Source organism: Somniosus microcephalus, chromosome 2 (assembly GCF_052327205.1).
Source record: "Somniosus microcephalus isolate GS21.2 chromosome 2, FLI_Smic_1.0, whole genome shotgun sequence".
Classification (NCBI taxonomy): Eukaryota; Metazoa; Chordata; class Chondrichthyes; order Squaliformes; family Somniosidae; genus Somniosus; species Somniosus microcephalus.
The window spans coordinates 44,688,297-44,706,640 of record NC_140988.1 but is presented as its reverse complement, the minus strand read 5'-3'; the positions used below and the strand labels follow the sequence as shown (position 1 = coordinate 44,706,640).

The following is an 18,344-nucleotide window of genomic DNA, read 5'->3' as shown; positions in this document are numbered from 1 at the left end:
AGTAAAGCATCACCAAAAAAATTCAGTTTAGGTGTCACAAATTCACCTTAAACTTTTCCACTCGCAGGTTGAGCAACTGTGTTCTTCCATGATCCCTAAAAATGGCTTTGGGATCCCATTCTCGTCGCCAAAAATGTAATATATGTGGGTAGAACAAATGAACGACAGAGACATGATGAGTTGATAGTCAAGGTGCTCGTTTACTCGGCCAGAGCGAACTGAGCATGCTCATACCAAACCATGTGACAATACATTACAGTCCACGTCAAGCACTGAGGCCTCGCTCTCCTCTGCCAAAACCACTCACTGCTCTAGAATTATCCTGGAGAGCAAAGATGACCTCTGGCTTTTTTTTCACTACCACCAATCCCCTTAAACCAATCTCCCCACAAACAGCACCCCCCCCCCCCCCCCCCCACAGAGCTCTACACTCATAGAATCAAAGTCATAACGGCACGTTAGGAGGCCATTCGGCCCATCAAGTCCGTGCCAGCTCTCTAGAGCAATCCAGTCAGTCTCATTTCCCCCCACTCTATCCCCGTAGCCCTGCAAGTTTATTTCCTTCAAGAGCCTATCCAGTCTCCCGTTGAAAACATTGAGTGTCTCCGCTTCCACCACTTCCGTCGGCAGCGAGTTCCAAGTCATCACCACTTGCTGCGTAAAAAAGATTCTCCTCACATACCCCCTGTATCTCTTGCCCAAAGCCTTAAATCTGTGCCCCCCTAATTCTTGTAATAGCAACTTGTGGAACAGCCTTTCCCTGTCTAGCCTATCCAAACCCGTCATAATCTTGTACACCTCTATCAAATCACCCCTCAACCTCCTTTGCTCTAATGAAAACAAATCCAGCTTCTCCAACCTGTCCTTGTAGCTAAGATCCCCCATCCCTGGAACCATTCTGGTAAATCTCCTCTGCACCCTCTCAAAGGCCTTCACTTCCGTCCTAAAGTGTGGTGACCAGAACTGGATGCAATACTCCAGTTGTGGCCTAACCAGCACTTTTTGAAGGTTCAGCATAACTTCTCTACTTTTGTACTCAATACCTCTATTTATGAAGCCCAAGATCCCATAAGCTTTGTTAACCACTCTCTCAATATGTCCTGCCACCTTCAGGGACCTACGCACATTAACTCCCAGATCCCTCTGTCCCTGCACACTCTTTAAAACTGTGCCATTAAGTGTATTTTGCCTCTCCCTGTTCCTTCTGCCAAAATGCATCACCTCACACTTCTCTGTATTAAATTCCATCTGCCACTTGTCTGCCCATTCTGTTAGCCTTTCTATGTCTTGTTGCAGTCAATTGATATCATCATCACTGTTTGCCACACCCCCAAGTTTGGTGTCATCAGCAAATTTAGAAATTCTACTTTGTATTGCAATATCCAGGTCATTTACTTATATATCAAAAAAAAAGCAGTGGCCCCAGCACTGACCCTTGGGGAACACCACTGTCTACCATCCACCAGTCTGAAAAATAGCCATTTACCACAACTCTGTTTTCTGTCCTTAAGCCAATTCCTTATCCAAGCTGCCACTGACCCACCTATTCCATGAGCCTCAATTTAGCTAACCAGCCTTCTATGTGGTACTTTGTCAAACACCTTCTGAAAATCCATGTAGACAGCATCCATTGCATTCTCTTCATCAATCCTCTCTGTTACTTCATCAAAAAATTCAATTAGATTAGTCAAACACCATCTTCCCTTTACAAACCCGCGTTGGCTCTCCTTAATTAGCTTAAACCCCTCCAAATGCCCGTTAATTTTTTCCTTGATTATTGTTTCTAAAACTTTACCCACCACTGATGTTAAACTGACCGGCCTGTAATTACTAGGATTGTCCTTACACCCTTTCTTGAACAATGGTGTCACATTTGTAACTTTCCATTCTTCAGGCACCTCCCCTGCATCTAGGGGAGATTGGAAAATTATGGCAAACCCTTCCGCTATCTCCTCCCCCAATTCCCTTAACAATCTGGGATGCAAGCCATCTGGACCAGGCGATTTGTCCACTCTAAGCATACCCAGCCTTCCTAGTGCATCCTGTCTTATCAATTTTCACCCCTTCCATTGCTTCTACCTTTTCCACTTCTACTGATATTTTGTCAGCATCCACTTCCTTAGTAAACACCGGTACAAAGTACTCATTGAGTATTCTAGCCTTGCCCTGCGCCTCTAAGCATATATGACCTTCTTTGTCTCTAATAGGCCCCACCCCACCTCTTGCTACCCGCTTACTGTAGAAGATTTTTGGGTTCCCTTTTATGTTGACCGCCATTCTACTCTCATATTCTCTCTTTGCCAATCTTATTTTGATCTTCACATCCCCTCTCAACTTATTGTATTTGGTCTGGTTCTCCCTTGAAGAATTCACCCGACATGCATCATACACCTTTTTTTGTTTCATCATCTTCTCTGTCTCCCTCGTCATCCAAGGAGCCCTTGCTTTGGTTCCCTTACCCTTCCCTCTTGTTGGAATGTACCTAGCCTGTACTTCGAACATCTCCTCCTTAATGATCTCCCATTGTTCCGTTACAGTATTTCCTGTCAGTCTTTGGTTCCATTTTACCCTGGCTAGATCCTTTTGCATCCCATTTGAAGTTAGCCCTATTCCAGTTTAGATGTTCCACTCTAGATTGTTCCTTGCTCCTCTCCGTTGCTAATCTAAATATTATATGATTGATTCTGGCTTCTTGTGTTCTTACCCACCCATTCCCTGCCACACCATTGGCGCTGTGCCTTCAGTCACGTAGCCCCCATGGTCTGCAATTTCCTCCCTCCACCTCTTCATCTCCTACTCCTCCTGAAAACCTCTTTTGACCAACCTTTTGGTCACTCCTCCTAATATTTCTTGCTTTGGCTTGGTGTCCATTTTTTTATGATTATGCCTCTGTGAAGTGCCATGAAATGTTTTCCTATGTTAAAGGCACTATATTAATGCATATTGTTATTTTGTTTGAAGCAGGTTGCATGCCATTCTCCCATTAACTTCCATTTTGTGATTGCCCCCAAGCCAACAGCAGATAATGCAATGAGAGTGACCCCACAGTTTCACAGTGATGTTGGCCTGGGAGCAGAGCTCCATTTCTCTTTGCTTTGCCACTTTCCTCCTTGCTTTCAAGAACCTCTCAAACCCTCCTTTTTAACCATGCCTTTAGTTCTTCCTTCCCCATTCTCTGTGCCCACCATGTCCCTTTCCTCCTTTTATAAAATGCTCCGAGACAGCTTCCTGCATGTAATAAGTGGAAGACAGAAGGTGGGAAGTGATGTTCCACAGGGACCGGTGCTGGGACCACTGTTGTTCACCATTTACATAAACAATTTGGACTCGGGAATCAGCAGTACAATATCTAAACTTGCGAATAACACCAAAGTTGGGGTACAGTTGATACCGAGAAAGACTGACAAAATATAAGAAGACATTAATAAACTTGCTAAATGGCAAATTAATATCAATATAGATAAGTGTGAGGTGATGCATTTTGGTAGAAGGAATAAGGATGCCACCTACTCCTTGGAGGGGGGGGGGGGGGAGGGGAAAGAGTCTAAATAGGGTAGAGGTGCAAAGGGATCTAGGGGTATAGGTTCAGAAATCATTAGAAGTAGCAATGCAGGTTAACAGCCATAAAAAGTGCAAACAAAGCACTGGGATTTATTTCTAGAGGAATAGAATTCAAAAGCAAAGAAATTATGTTAAACTTATGTAAAACCTTGCTTAGACCACACTTGGAGTACTGTGCATAGTTCTGGTCTCCACATCATAAAAAGGATGTAGATGCACTGGAGAAAGTGCAAAAAAGATTTACGAGGATGATACCAGAACTAAGCGAGTACAATCCTATCCGGAAAGACTGAACAGGCTGGGGCTCTTTTTGCTAGAAAAGAGCAAACTAAGAGCTGACCGGATGGGGATCTTTAAAATGATGAAGGGGCTTGATAGGGTAGATGTAGAGAGAATGGTTCCACTTGTGGGAGAGTCCAAAACTAGGAAGCATAAATACAAGCTAGTTACTAATAAATCCAATAAGGAATTCAGGAGAAACTTCTTTACTCAGAGTGCTGAGAATGTGGAACTTGCTAACGCATGGAGTGGTTGAGGTGAATAGCATCAATGCATTCAAGGGAAAGCTGGATAAAGTACATGAGGGAGAAAGGATATGGTGAGATAACGTAAGTTGGGAGGAGGCTTGTGTGGAGCATAAAGACCGGCATAGACCATTTGGGTCGCGTGGCCTGTTTCTTCGCTGTAAAATTCTATGAAATAGGAAGACTGACATAATATACTCGGTAATCTATCTTTTTAACATTACTGTGTTGAGTTTCCCTCTAATATAGCACACTGCAGCCTTACAATTCTTTAAGTTGCCATAAAAGTCAATATCCAATGCATAGTAGACACTTCAGGCAGATCTAAGCAAATAAAGTCAAAATATAGGTTTGGTTCAGAGGAAATAATAAACCTTTCTCCTCCTCATTTCAATTATTTTGCTCCTCAGAGTGCTGATTCCAGGCTTCTGAAAATGCTCTGCTGTTACCACTCCATAGAAGGTGTGAGAAAATGGTTTGAGGTGACACATCTGACGTTTTGGCCATCTCTCTGGGGCAGTGCCTGGATCCTGCTCTGTACCTCCCAGACAATCTCATTAGCTGAAATATGGCTGCTCGCTTTAGGGAGAATTGCAGAACAAGTGCACTGTGTAAGAGGTTAAGTATTTGGCCTGCAATGAACAAATGGATCAATGGATGACAATTTAATGAGTACGCAATGAGCCAAGTCAGTGATCTCAAAGTACTTTACTTTACTGAGTTATAGGGGAGAATTTTCCCAGCCCTGGGGAAGCAGGTATGGAGGCGGGACTGCTGGGAAAATGGCAGAAACCGGGAGCGGGTACCGAACCCACTCCCAACCCGCTTCCATGCCATCTTCCTGGGAGGCGGGTCCCCGACTCGTGCAGGGACCCGTATCCGTGAGGTGGGAGGGGATTAGAGCCAATTAACTGCCTGTTAACCAGTAATTAACAGGCAGTTTTGAGGCTTATCCCCATTTTACCCCTGCAAGTGCGGGCTTCCCAATGACTGCAAACCTCGCCAGGGTCAGCGAAGCGAACAGTGGGTCTGCGGGGGTGAGAGGGATCGAAAAGTCCGCTGTAGAGGTGAGTGATGGGTGCACGTGTGGAGAGGTAAGTATGAGAGGTGCTGGAAAAAGTTTCCTTGCCTTTGTTTCTTTCTGCAGGCTTCAACCCTCATCTCAATGGCAGGTGCCTCATCTCAACGGCAGAGATGACAGAATGGCTGCTGCATTCTCAGATGCATCAGCCATCTGATTTCTGCTGAGCAAAGAGGTTTTGGTGAGCCTTCAGTGCAAGGGCTCACCTTAGAACAGAGATTCAGTGTTTGACAGCTTCTCAAAGCTGTCAAACGCTGACAATTCATCTGTCAAAAATGTTTTGACAGATGAAACGTCATACGCTGATGTCCTCTGTCACCGGCTTTTCCTTAATTGGCCGGTAAGCCCGCTGGGCGGACTTAACAAGGTCAATCAAAGGAAAATAGTGTGGGTTGGCCAGACGTCGTTGGGGGTGGGACTGAAGCCCGAAAACCAGCAGTCCCGCCCCCATTGACAAAAACCAACCCATAGTAACTGAATTAATAGGATATTTGAACAATTTTTAACAAAACAAATGAAGCTGTAGCAATTACAGAAATGCAAATGAGAAACAATATTGCTCTTTAACTGGCCAATAAAAGAAGCTGAATGATAAATTTAAAATTGAAGGTGACAGCTCCGTTCAGTAAAAAGGCATAATAGAATACAGTATTACTTTTCTCCTTGTTTGTGTTGCACACAGGTTTCTACAAAATTGAAGATGAACACGTAACATTTAATTTTGTATAGAAGATCCTTAGCTAGTTCGAAGTCAACAGGATGACATGTATGCAATTATTTGTAAATTAGATTGAAACTAAGCCTTATCGGTAAGTTAATGACTTTAATTGCTTCTCTCCTCTTTCTCTTCTGGTCACAGGACTTTGCTCACTTATTCGAGGCCATTTGAGTTGTTATGCCATTTATTTATCCCCATTTAAAAAATATATAAACTAACATCTCAATTACTGAGGCTGAATTAGGTACATTTATTTTGGACAATCTATATTATCTTGACTTAGTTTTTCATTCCTTTCAAAATAAAGATAGACAAAAATATGTATGGCATAAGAAAAGCCCAAGGATTGTCGAAGAAAAATAAACCACGCACTACACTCCCATATACACTTCCATTTTAACTAAAAGGACATTGTGAAGCAATATTTGCCAAATTTGATGCTGTCTAAAATTGTGATTAAATAAATTGGGCCAAATTTTGCTGGAGCGTGACCGTTGGATGTTTTCCTGCACATTTCAACTACAGGAAACTTTCTTTTATCTGGCACGGACGGGACCGACGTGGTGCCGGTTCATCAAAATTTCCGGATAACCGAACGCTATAGTAAAAGATAGGGAGAGCTGAGAGCTCCGTATAAAGCAACAAACCCTGTTGCTTAGCAACAACTGTAGAACAGTGAACACAAGTTTCAAGCGTCTCTGTAGCTTAGCAACAGCTGCAGCCACACTCTTGCACAGCAACAGATGGAAGAAGGCAAATAAATATGAAGTAAAACCTACTCCTGAATTTTGCTGGTTAACCGACATTTCCGGTTATTTAGGTGGCGGTAAATCGAAAGTTTCCTGTAGAATATAATTTGCACCGTAACTTGTTGGAAGTGCGAGCTGATAACGGCATGGCTAGGGCAACAGGGCATCTGCGACCTTGGTGAGCAGCAGACCAGCAGTGTATCTCCTTAACCAATGAGATTTAAGGATTGAGAAATGAACAGAGGAAGGCGTGAGAAGGACGGTGAATTAGTCAAATCAGGTACAGAAAAAGAAATCGAGAGGGAAAGAAAGATTGGATTAACAGGGAGTGAAAAGAAACGAGGAAAAGTAAGAACAAAAATTTAAATTTGTAATTTTTTAAATCTCTAAGAATTATATACTACATGCAAGAATGAGACTCAACAGTTCTAAATTGTTCCTTTTCTGGGCCAGAGAGATTGATTGGTATTGTATTAACACACTATTAATTGTGATGAAAGTGATGTTTGGCTCTGGCTCTTCCCTCTCCTCAAATGAGAGCAGGTTTTTAGAAACACTTTTTCATAAAGGTCATAACTTGTTAAACAAATATTAATACTTTATATTGAGACTACTTCATCTTTCTCCCTTGACGTGAGAGCTGTAGGCATCCACCACTTGCATTAGTTTTTCATAGCTGTAAATGATGTAGTGGAACTTGGTTAGGGGGAAAACCAAACCCATGCAGAGCAGGCTTGAGGGGCCATAGAGTCATCATAGTTATACAGCACAGATAGAGGCCCTTCGGCCCATCGTGTTTGCACCAGCCATCAAGCCCTATCCATTCTAATCCCATTTACCAGCACTTGGGCTGTAGCTTTGTATGCTATGGCATTTCAAGTGCTCATCTAAATGCTTCTTGAATGTTGTGAGGGTTCCTGCCTCTACCACCCTTTCAGGCCGTGAGTTCCAGATTCCAACCACCCTCTGGGTGAAAAAGTTTTTCCTCAAATCCCCTCTAAACCTCCTGCCCCTTATCTTGAAACTATGCCCCAAGGATGTCTTGCTGCAGTTGTACAGGGCCTTGGTGAGACCAATATTTATTGCCCACCCGTAGTTGCCCTTGAGAAGGTGGTGGTGAGCCACCGCCTTGAACTGCTGCAGTTCGTGTGGTGAAGGTACTCCCACAGTGCTGTTAGGTAGGGAGTTCCAGGATTTTGACCCAGTGACGATGAAGGATCGGCGATATACTTCTAAGTCAGGATGGCGTGGAACTTGGAGGTGGTAGCGTTCCCATACGCCTGCTGCCCTTGTCCTTCTAGGTGGAAGAGGTCGTGGCTTTGGGAGGTGCTGCCGAAAAAGCCTTGGCGAGTTGCTGCAGTGTATCTTGTAGATGGTGTACACTGCAGCCATGGTGCACCGGTGGTAGAGGGAGTGAATGTTTAAGGTGGTGGATGGGGTGCCAATCAAGCGGGCTGCTTTGTCCTGGATGGTGTTGAGCTTCTTGAATGTTGCAGCTGCACTCATCCAGGCAAGTGGAGAGTATTCCATCACACTCCTTACTTGTGCTTTGTAGATGGTGGAAAGGCTTTGGGGAGTGTATGGGGTCTCTGATTTCACTGTCTTTAGGTATTGCCTCCTTAAGTTCACGAAGTACTTGTGTTAACTGTGATGAGCCAAGAAGATTTGTAGTTTTAATTACTTGAATGGATTTCTATGCTGGATTTACGATGGTCATACTTGATACTGGTGGAGGTGTTACAAATTGGTGAGAGCGGCATCTGATTTGTACCTTCGTGTATACCAGGTGTGTTTTTTCTACCCAAAAATGTCCATTTATTAATGTTAATGGGTTACTGTGCAAATTAGAGGAACTCTTGCAGGTTACCATTCTGACCTGTGACCAGTCTCAAATCAATTTTTTATGACTAAATTAATTGATTGACAGTCAATATTTGTTACAACTTTATTTGTGTAAAGTTATAAAACACTGAGGTATGAAACAGCATATTTTATCATGTGGCTAGTTATACTACACGTTTGTGCATCAATGCAAAACGATTTTAGCTTCACAATGACTCATTGTGTTGTGTAACTGAAGCGTGAAGGTGCCCAAATTCAGTTTAGACAAATGGGGTGAGACCCTCTCGGATCATAATGTACTTGGGTTCTGCATTAGCTGTAAGGTCTCTTGGGAATTGGTGAAACTTTATTTTGAATCATTATAATATTACAACGAGGCGTTGGTGAGTGCTGCCTGTTGTATAATGATGCCTTTGGGCTCTTTCCACTTGTACATTATTTCACCTTTGTCCTGCTGGAAATCTGAAAACGCATTTCAATAAACAGTTCAATTTGTAATGGACTAAGGGCAGCCTAATAAGAATAACACTTTCAGGCTTCAGTATTTGCATTTTGCTATCTGCGCATTGTTGGTGTAAGATATTTAATTCTTCCTCCAATATCTTTTTTTTGCCTAATTCATTTTATATTTTTGAACACTTGAGTTTTACTGACATTGAGTGAATTAGAACATAGGAACAGGAGCAGACCATTCAGCTCCTCCAGCCTGTTCCACCATTCAGTTAGATCATGGCTGATCTGTACCTTAACTCCACCGACATGGTTACGTAACCCTTAATCCCCTTGCTTAACAAAAATCTATCAATCTCAATTTTGACATTTTCAATTGACCTCGAGCAAATCTAGGAGTTGTCAGTGATAAACATTGGCCTGCTTTGCAAGTTAATTAAGCAAATGTTTTGAAAACATCTAAATGCTTGGTCAAATATCAGAATTCATGATGTATTCTGTTTTTTAACTTGTATTTTTAGATGCCTGTAAGAAAATTGGTGTGATCTCACTAACATGTAAATATTTGCCAAAGACAGCGTGCACATTACAACTGTGTGCAATCCCTTCTAGCAAAGCTGAGAGTGACCCCTACATTTCTAAAAACACAATTTATGTTGTGTAAAGCCAGTTCTGAGTAGTAATTTTTCACCTTGGAGGTGACGTTGGGGTTGTCAGGGTTTATCTGAAAATGTCGTTGTAGTTCAGATGTGGCAGTAAATGAATGCAAATTGCCAGTTTTATGCTGTCAGCTTGATGCCAGGTAGCTGATGGCACAGGATGATGGATTAATGCTGTTGGTTAGTGAGCTGTCAGTGAAAAATGACTGAGCATTCTTCCATGAGGTGACTGTTAGTACAGCAGACTGTAACAAGGTAGCTCAGTCCCTGTGTAGGCTAATTAAAAGCTCTGCTCTAATCCCTACAGAGCCTGGTTTCATCCTTGTTTCACAATATCCAATCATGCACAATTGTCTCCATTCTTAAGGCATCATTTAAAGAGACAGCATGCATGTTTTATGAGCTCGTGTAAGCATTGTTTTGGAAGCACTACCAATAAAGTTGATGCAGTATCTTCTTTGATGTCACCGCAGCTGTCTAACAAATGTCTTGTGCTGTTAATTCCTAAACCATTTGAAGGCACTTGCGTACAGGGTTTGTAATGGACTTACTAAAAATAGATGTTTCTGAAAATTATGTTCCACAATGATTCGAGTATACAAAAGGCATGTATTTTAAAACATTTTTTAAACTGTGAACAAGGTACAGTTTATGTCTCGATCATCAGAAAGGATATTATCCATTTGCCTTGCCAGATAACATGCCATTTGCAGTTTCAGAAAAGGAAGCAAGGTTTTTTTTTGCAAGGCTACTAAGGCTTTTAAAAGGCATTGGAAGCAAGCACCTGTTTAGTATGCAACTTAATGTTGGACTGCAAACCTGCTGCAAGATTTTACAATGTCTAACAGTTTGATAGGTCTAAGTGGTGAAATTATCATATAGAGGCTTCAAGAATAGCATAATTACAGTACAAGGCTAATGGTACTATTCCCTGTTCACCTCCATAGCTATTTCTAACAACTTGGGCAGTTGCACAAAGAGAAAATACTGGAAGTACGCAATAGGTCAGAACACACCTGAAAGAGAAAAGGCAGGTTAACTTTCAGGCGGCACAATTCAGTTCTCAGGAAGGATCCCAACTGAAACATTAAAATAAATGTCTCTCTGTCACTGACTGACCTGCTGAGTATTTCTGCTTTTTGTTTGACATTTCCAGCCTTCCTGATTTCTCGACTAATCTCTTGAGCATTTCTAACCTATTAGTGAGCCCCAACTCATCGCTTCCTCAAAGGGATTGCAATGCCACTTTAAAACTGTACCCCCACCCCAATTTTGCTCATTCTCAAAAATCTGTGCTTATTTGTTACAAAACCCTTTTCAGAGACACGTTGAAAGACTGGGAGGAAGCGATGACGGGTCATTTTCCTCGACTAAAATAAAATGTTATTTTGTGAGAAGAATAAGGTGCATTAGGGAGTGCTGTGTAGATTGAACGTTGATGGCTATTAACTTCAACCTGTAGCTCTACAAGCTAACAAAAAGGGGATTATCATTTTAATGTTTTTTTAACTAACGAGGTGTAATTGTGAAAGAAATTGGGTGGAGAACGGGTTTAAGTAGGACATGGAAATCTCAGCAGGGATCAAAACCAATCATAAATGCTATCAGCAGCTTGGTTTTAATGTTTTCATGACTTATCAGGAGAAATCCACAGCCTTGTTACCAGCTATTCCATCTGTAATAATTTCATCTACTGTCCCCATGGACTTATTGTATTAACAAGTATAATATTTCCTTTTATTTTAAATTCTGTATGCTACGGTAGTCATCCTATTTATAAATTAGGTGATTAACTTTTTTTGAGGTTCAGCTTGTGATAGTCTAAGACCTCTGCATAACCAACTGGAATCACCACTGAATGACATTCTCCACGTAGAGATGGGTCAATGTGTAGACAACCTAGATTCTGACCAATCCAAATACTTCAGGTGCATATAGTTTAGCTTTTGTTAAATATCTGACTGTTAGAAATGGAAAAACATACAAAATTGTACAGCAGTTTTGCCAATTTTAGGAAGCATTTGCAAGCTGCAGTTGTAGTCCGACTTTCGCATTTCAGGTGATTATCAATGCAAAAAGTGAGAATCTAACTCGGGAGTCGGGTTCCAATTTGAAACCTGAGCACTCAAAAGCCATGAGTTTGTAATGACTGTAGTGTATCTCCAGTACAGTGCAAAGCCATACATTCAAAGTCCCCAGGCAATCTGTTACCCCCGAGGAACTTAAAAAACTTTTGTATGGCATTTATTTAATATTGGCGAAAAAGCAGATGCTCCCACCAATTTTCTTCTAATTAAAAATGAGCACATATGTTGAAGCATGTCTGTGCATGGCTCCATTGTCAATTCACCTTCGTGCCAGTCAGATTGCAGTTAGTCCGCATTATAAGGCAAGTATCTGTCGAGTGCATGTCGAAGCCGGCAGATCCTGATTTCAGATTGGCAGCCACAATATAACTAAGTTAAACACCACAATTTTATTATTCAGCTAGTTTAGAGTTGGATTTAACTTTGCAAACCTGAATTTTGGGCATGGCCATAAAAGGAGTACTCTTCCATCATTTTTCTCTGTTTAGGTGCTGCCATTTTACCAGTCCTTCCTGGAGTTGAAAATCAGTTTTCTAAGTGCATTTAAACATGATGGTGGAAAACTGGCTTTTTTATCCCCTCCACTCTGCTTCAGTAAGGCCATCCATCTCCTGTCTGTCTGCTGCTCCTCTTCCCTCTCACTGCACTCTGCGTTGTGGCTCTTTCAATCTGTAGCAGCAGAAAGTGAGCTGGCGTCAAGGAGAATATTTTCACAATTTGTTAAATGGAGATGACTTTAAGTGGGGTTGTCTGGGATGTTTAGATTTATATTTTATGGACCAATTTCAATAAGTAGCATGGGTAGAAATTATTAACATTTGGATTTACATACCAACTTATGTATCTACGCTTTGGGCAGACAAGGCTGTTACTTGGATTTAAAAATTAGACTTTAGGTTCAGAACTCTTGAATTTCTGACACGGCTTGGGATGTTTTATTACATTAAAGACGCTATATAAATGCAAGTTGCTGTTGTTGAAATGCCAGACGTGGACTGAATTTAAACTGTAACCATACTATATGAGATTTTCTTCTTCAGTCCAGTTTAATTTAGCCCAAATAATTAAACCAAATACTTCATGTCATTTTCTTTTCAGCAAAGAAAAATCTGCAGAAACAGTTCTCTTGATATCATTGATAAAATGGGATCACATTGTAGAAACTTTTATCCTTTTATTAATCTACCTGGGCTATATTCAACCATTTACAGGGCTTGTCTTAGTATGATTACAAGTCAGAAATTCATATGTATAAACACAGGCATTGGGTTTCAACATCAAAGAGAACTTAATCCAGCTCTTCACAGTGGCAATATTTTTGGAGAGTTTCAAAACTTTAATTGTCGTAGAAAAGCATAGTTGTTCTGTCTGGAAATCACATCGTATCCATCCAATTAAATGTTTTGTATCTGGCGTGTGTCCTTGGGTCTTGGCAAAGTGTCCATAGAATATGGCAAAGTGTCTGACATGCCTCTAGAGCTGATTGAACCACTACCTGTAAAAAAAAAAGTCAACCAAACAATGAAAAACCACTATCGCCATCACGGAAAACAGTTTTGTTATCTCTTTATAAAGATTCTGCTAAAACACAAAAACAGATCATTGAAAATATTTTTCAAAGTCCTTGCAGTAGCCATGTTGGTTCCCCACTGGATCCCACCATATTCTGATTAAAAAATAAAATTTATCATGTAATAAACTTTTTAACAAAATATCAACAATTGTGAGGGATAAAAATCACCAAAGCTTGTGACAAACTCGCACATTTCATCTTGTTCTTGTATTTCCCACTTTCTGCTGTCAGAGGCCACAGCCAGTCTCTCTGCCCTGCCTTTCTTCCCCCAACCCCCAAAATGGGAATGCTCCTAGCTCGGAATGCATCCCAGAACACAGGTCCTCCTGCAAGCACCCAAATTCCCCCTTCCCTTGAGTGCTCACAGAACCTAGTTTCCAGCTGCCCATTCCCTGAATGATTCAAGGTTCCACTTAGAATCATAGATTCTTACAGTTCATTTGGCCCATCATGCCATTATTAAATCTGCTCCCACCACTGTTTCAGGTAGTGCATTGGAGGTCATAACAACTCTCTGCATAGAAAAAAGTCTCCTCAACTCCCCTCTGGTTCTTTTGCCAATTATCTTAATCTGTATCTTTTGGTTACTGACCAGCCTACCAGTGGAAGCAGTTTATTCTATTTACTCCATCAAAACCCCTCAATTTCTAACACCTCTATTAAATCTCCCCTTAACCTTCTCTGCTCTAAGGAGAACAATCCCAGCTCTCTAGTCTCTTCACATATATGAAATCCCTCATCCCTGGGATCATTCTGGTAAATCTCCTCTGCACCCTCTCCAAGGCCTTGACATCCTCTTCTGTATTCCCAGACTCAAAACAACTTGCATTTATATTGTGCCTTTCATGTAGAAATGCATCCCAAGGCACTTCAGCGGCTTAAACAAAATGGACACTGAACCAAAGAAGGAGAGGTGACCAAAAGCTTGGTCAAAGAGGTGGGCTATAAGGAAGGTCTTAAAGGAGAAGAGGGGGTTGGAGAGACAGAGGGGATTGGGAAAGATTTTCAGAGAGTGGGCAGGTGAAGGCATCGCTGCCAATGGTGGGTGTGAGGAAGAAGGGTGCACAAGAGACTGAAGTCAGAGGATCAGAGAGTTTATGGCAGGGAGTTGCAGTTGGCAAAGGCTACACAAATAGGGAGTGGTGAGGCCATAGAAGGATTTAAACATAAGGATGAAAAGTTTTAAGGTTCAGGTATTGGGGGGGCCTGGAAGCCAATGTAGGTTGGTGAGGAGGGGGATGATGGGCAAGCATGACTTGATGTGGAATATGTTACAAGCAGCAGAATTTTAGAGGCGCTGAAGTTTACAGAGTGTGGAGAATGGGAGGCCGGCTAAGAGAGTGTTGAAGTAATCGAGCCTGGAGGTAGAAAAGGCACAAATAAAGGTTTCAGTGGGCATGGGCTGAAGTAGGGGTGAAGGCGGCGATGTTATGAAAGTGAAATTAGACTAGCCACACCCCCAGGTCAGAATTGAGAGATTCCACCAATTGCACTGATTAGGGAAGGCTCTTCAAATTGCGCCCATGCTGCATCGCGCACAGTCACAAGTAGGCACGTTTTAAAAGTTTTTCCATATCAAAAAATATTTAATTTACTAAGAAACTGACTAGTGTACACCAATGATTCAGTATATTTCACAGAATCACAGAAACCCCACAGTGCAGATAGAGGCCATTTCGGCCCATCGTGCCTGCACCGACACATATCTCACCCGATCCCCGTAACCCCTACACCAACACATATCTCACCCTATCCCTGTAACCCCACGTATTTAATCCCCCTAACACTAAGGGTCAATCCCCCTAACACTAAGGGTCAATTTATCATAGCCAATCAACCTAACCCGCACATCTTTGGACTGTGGGAGGAAACCGGAGCACCCAGAGGAAACCCACGCAAACACGGGGAGAATGTGCAAACTCCACACAGACAGTCGCCCGAGGCTGGATTCGAACCCGGGTCCCTGGCGCTGAGAGGCAACAGTGCTAACCACTATGCCACCGTGCTTGTTTGGAGTCATTTTCCATTTTTAAATCCGGTTATTCACAGGTGGAGGACTGGACTGCAATGTTTCTGCTAAGCTGTGGAGTCATTTGCAAGGTCTAGTGCAGGCCGCTCACCGGCTTTTCCATTGTAAATACTGCGCATGTGCAGAAATTTAAAGGGACTGCGCATTAAAAGAAACAGGCGTAGAACAAAGCGCTGCTTACAGGGAACATTGCAGGACACCCTTATTAAAAATGCTTTTCAGCTGTATTCATAAAACTGCACCAGGTTCCCACTCTTAAACATCAAGGAAAACTTTTTAATGGAAAGAAAAAAACAATTACGTTCTATTACTCTGCCCGATTATGCTGCTTCATTCAAGATATTTTGTTGTGATTATGCAAATTAACTTTAGCAGAAAGTTGAACTGTAACCTAACCAGCGCAATTTTGAATGCATTTTGGGTGCAATTTTCCAAAGCGGAAACTCTACCCACAGTGTTTTGATTTAACAAGTTACTGTTTTATAGAAGGATGGCAGTAAATTCAATCTTAAGTATTGAATAAAAATATGGTTCACGACTGTTTTCAGCTATAGAATCTTACAGCACAGAAGGAAGTCATTCGGCCCATCGTGCTCTCCAATTTAGAGACACAACTGCATCCTTTTCCCCATAACTCTGCAAATTAATCCTCTTCAAATACTTGTCCAATTGCCTTTTGAAAGTTCCTATGGAATCTGATTCTACCACCCTTTCAGGTAGTGCGTTCCAGATCTTATCCGCCCTCTGTGTGAAGAAATTTCTCCTCCGTTCCCCTCTAGTTCTTTTGCCAATTATTTTGTATCTATGACCTCTGCTTACCGACCCATTTACCAGAGGAAACGGTTTCTTCCTACTTGCTCGATCAAAACCAGTGTTTCCTGTAAGGTGTGCGGGCGCGCGGCTACGCAGTGCTCCAGGGAACCTGTGCAGCCGGCTTGCCGGCATTCCAATGTAAAAACCGCGCAAGCGCTGTATTATGCATGGCCCACACTGCCCCTTAAAGGGGCCCCCGCAGGGCCAAAAAAAATCACAGGGAACATAGATCAAAACCCCATATAATTTGGAAAATTCTATTTTCATAAGTTTCACTAAATAGAAATGGTTTTGTATGTGGGCTGAAATCATTATAATTAAAGAATTTATTGTGTTGAAATTGATTTTAAGTGCACTCCACTGTATTATCGATTTGTCGTTATGGTAACTTGTCTCTGAAGACCCTTTCTTGGCACTCTGCAAAAAATCATTCGATGTAGAAGTTTGAAACCAGCCTATTTAATGGAAAGTCTTTTTGCCTCCATTTCATTTAATTGAACAATGCATCAAGAGTTTCTAACAATGTTGCTGAACATGCATATTGCTAACTTTTTCTGTGTGACAGTTATTTCACCAAGTCACCTTATAAATTTTTTAAAGGTTTTTTGGGGAATTGGTAAGTGCGTCTTTAAATCTACAATGTTAAGAATTTGTTTTATTTCTTGCACAGAGTGTCCTTTATTGAGTTTTAGTAAGGTTAAATGAACTGCAGCAGAGTGCCTTGGAACAATAATTAACAATTGAATGTTGTCTGTAGACTTTGCCCTCTCGCAGGCTTTCCCTAATCCCAGAGGTTAATTCATTACAAGAGAGGTGGAGCATTTCAACGGCTGCTACACATTGTCAATGGACACTTATGTAGGAGTTGGTAGAGCTGCTCTGATTTGTAATTTCTCTCATTCATTTCATTTCCTGCAGGCATCAGGTCCTGCTGAGGTAATAGTCCTGGAACGATGTTACATTGTGGAGTGCAGAGATAACAGGAGCTCAGCATTAACTATCAGTGAGTATTGACATGACAGAGATTTGATTCTGGAGGATTCCAACTTGACTTAAAGTGGCATGAAACAATTTCAACGTGTTTGATTATATAATTTTTTACAATTTAAAAAAAAACAAACAAAATGGATTTTGATGAATGTGTCCTAGTAACACATTTTTATCATTCATTTTGTGTTGAAGAGTTGTAATCATTGGTAAAAGTTTGTTGGCTACCTTTTTGTTACCATTTTAGCTGAAAAATGAGAATCTAGTTCATGAATATAATTGAAACACTATGATAAAGATATATATTTTTGAGCCTTATATCATGTAGCTTACAATCTGCTAGCCTCAGGTTGTTTTAGAGCAAAGTTGATTTTTTTTTTCAACCTAATCTACTGGCCTTACACGTGGCCAAATGTTTGAAACATAATCTTAGAGAAATGAAAGCACACAGGTTAATACATGCCTGAAGTGCAATAAGAATTGCTGAGTGAACGGCTCAGTGAGTAAATGCACTACACATTTTTGTACTGAGATTTACAGAGCAGGAAGATCCATGGTTCAATTCCTAAGCTGTGCTGAATTTCCTGCTCTCAGTCTTGGCGGTGGCGAGGATGCTGCACTTGACTTCAGCTCCCTTGAGCTATGGAAAGAAAAAACAAAAATCAGCCAGGCTTGCTGCTGTTGACGGTTATGCAGTTACGGATGTTGGGCGAGGGCTGGATTGGGTTTCTGATGCCCTTCATGTAGAATGACTTCCCAGCGTTTACTGTCACATGACAAAAGGCTGCTGGTGCCCATGGAACTGCACCCGGACGTGTTTCAGTGCCTTTGGAGAGGAGTGAAAATATTGGGGATAATAAGGCTGTGAAGGAGCACATAACTTTGGAACACCACAGGCACTAATGAATCTCTGTTCCTTTTACATAACTAAAAATATGAAGACCAACATCAATGCAAAAGAAAAGTTTTTACATCGCATCTTGTACATTCTGGATTTAACAATTTTTTGTTCTCTTAATGGTGAACTGAAATCAGTCTTGTGCAATCCCTTAGTGCCTAGCCTTTGTGCTTGTTTACCTATTTTCATATGAGGTTGTTCCCCTGCTGGCGGAGCTTGGATCATCTACCGAGAGCACTTGAGACGGCCATGGTGGGTGACCTTGAGCAGCTCTGGCTGTTGAGGGCCCGGCTGCAGACTACTGTGTCTTGGCATTATCTGGGCAGTCTGGGCCACCTGGCTGTGTGTAAGCAATGAGGGAACTGGTTCAGAG

General features: G+C 41.7%; 1 protein-coding gene across 9 annotated transcripts in view; it reads left to right on the top strand.

Moving 5' to 3' along the window:
* inpp4b (inositol polyphosphate-4-phosphatase type II B) overlaps nucleotides 1-18,344 on the top strand; it is a 1,159,724-nt gene that overhangs the window by 505,288 nt on the left and 636,092 nt on the right. For all 9 annotated transcript variants that reach the window (XM_086009058.1, XM_086009093.1, XM_086009068.1 and 6 more), the window contains exon 5: nucleotides 17,005-17,089. In XM_086009058.1, coding sequence (XP_085865184.1) covers nucleotides 17,005-17,089 — 85 coding nt within the window. The remainder of the gene's footprint in view (nucleotides 1-17,004; nucleotides 17,090-18,344) is intronic.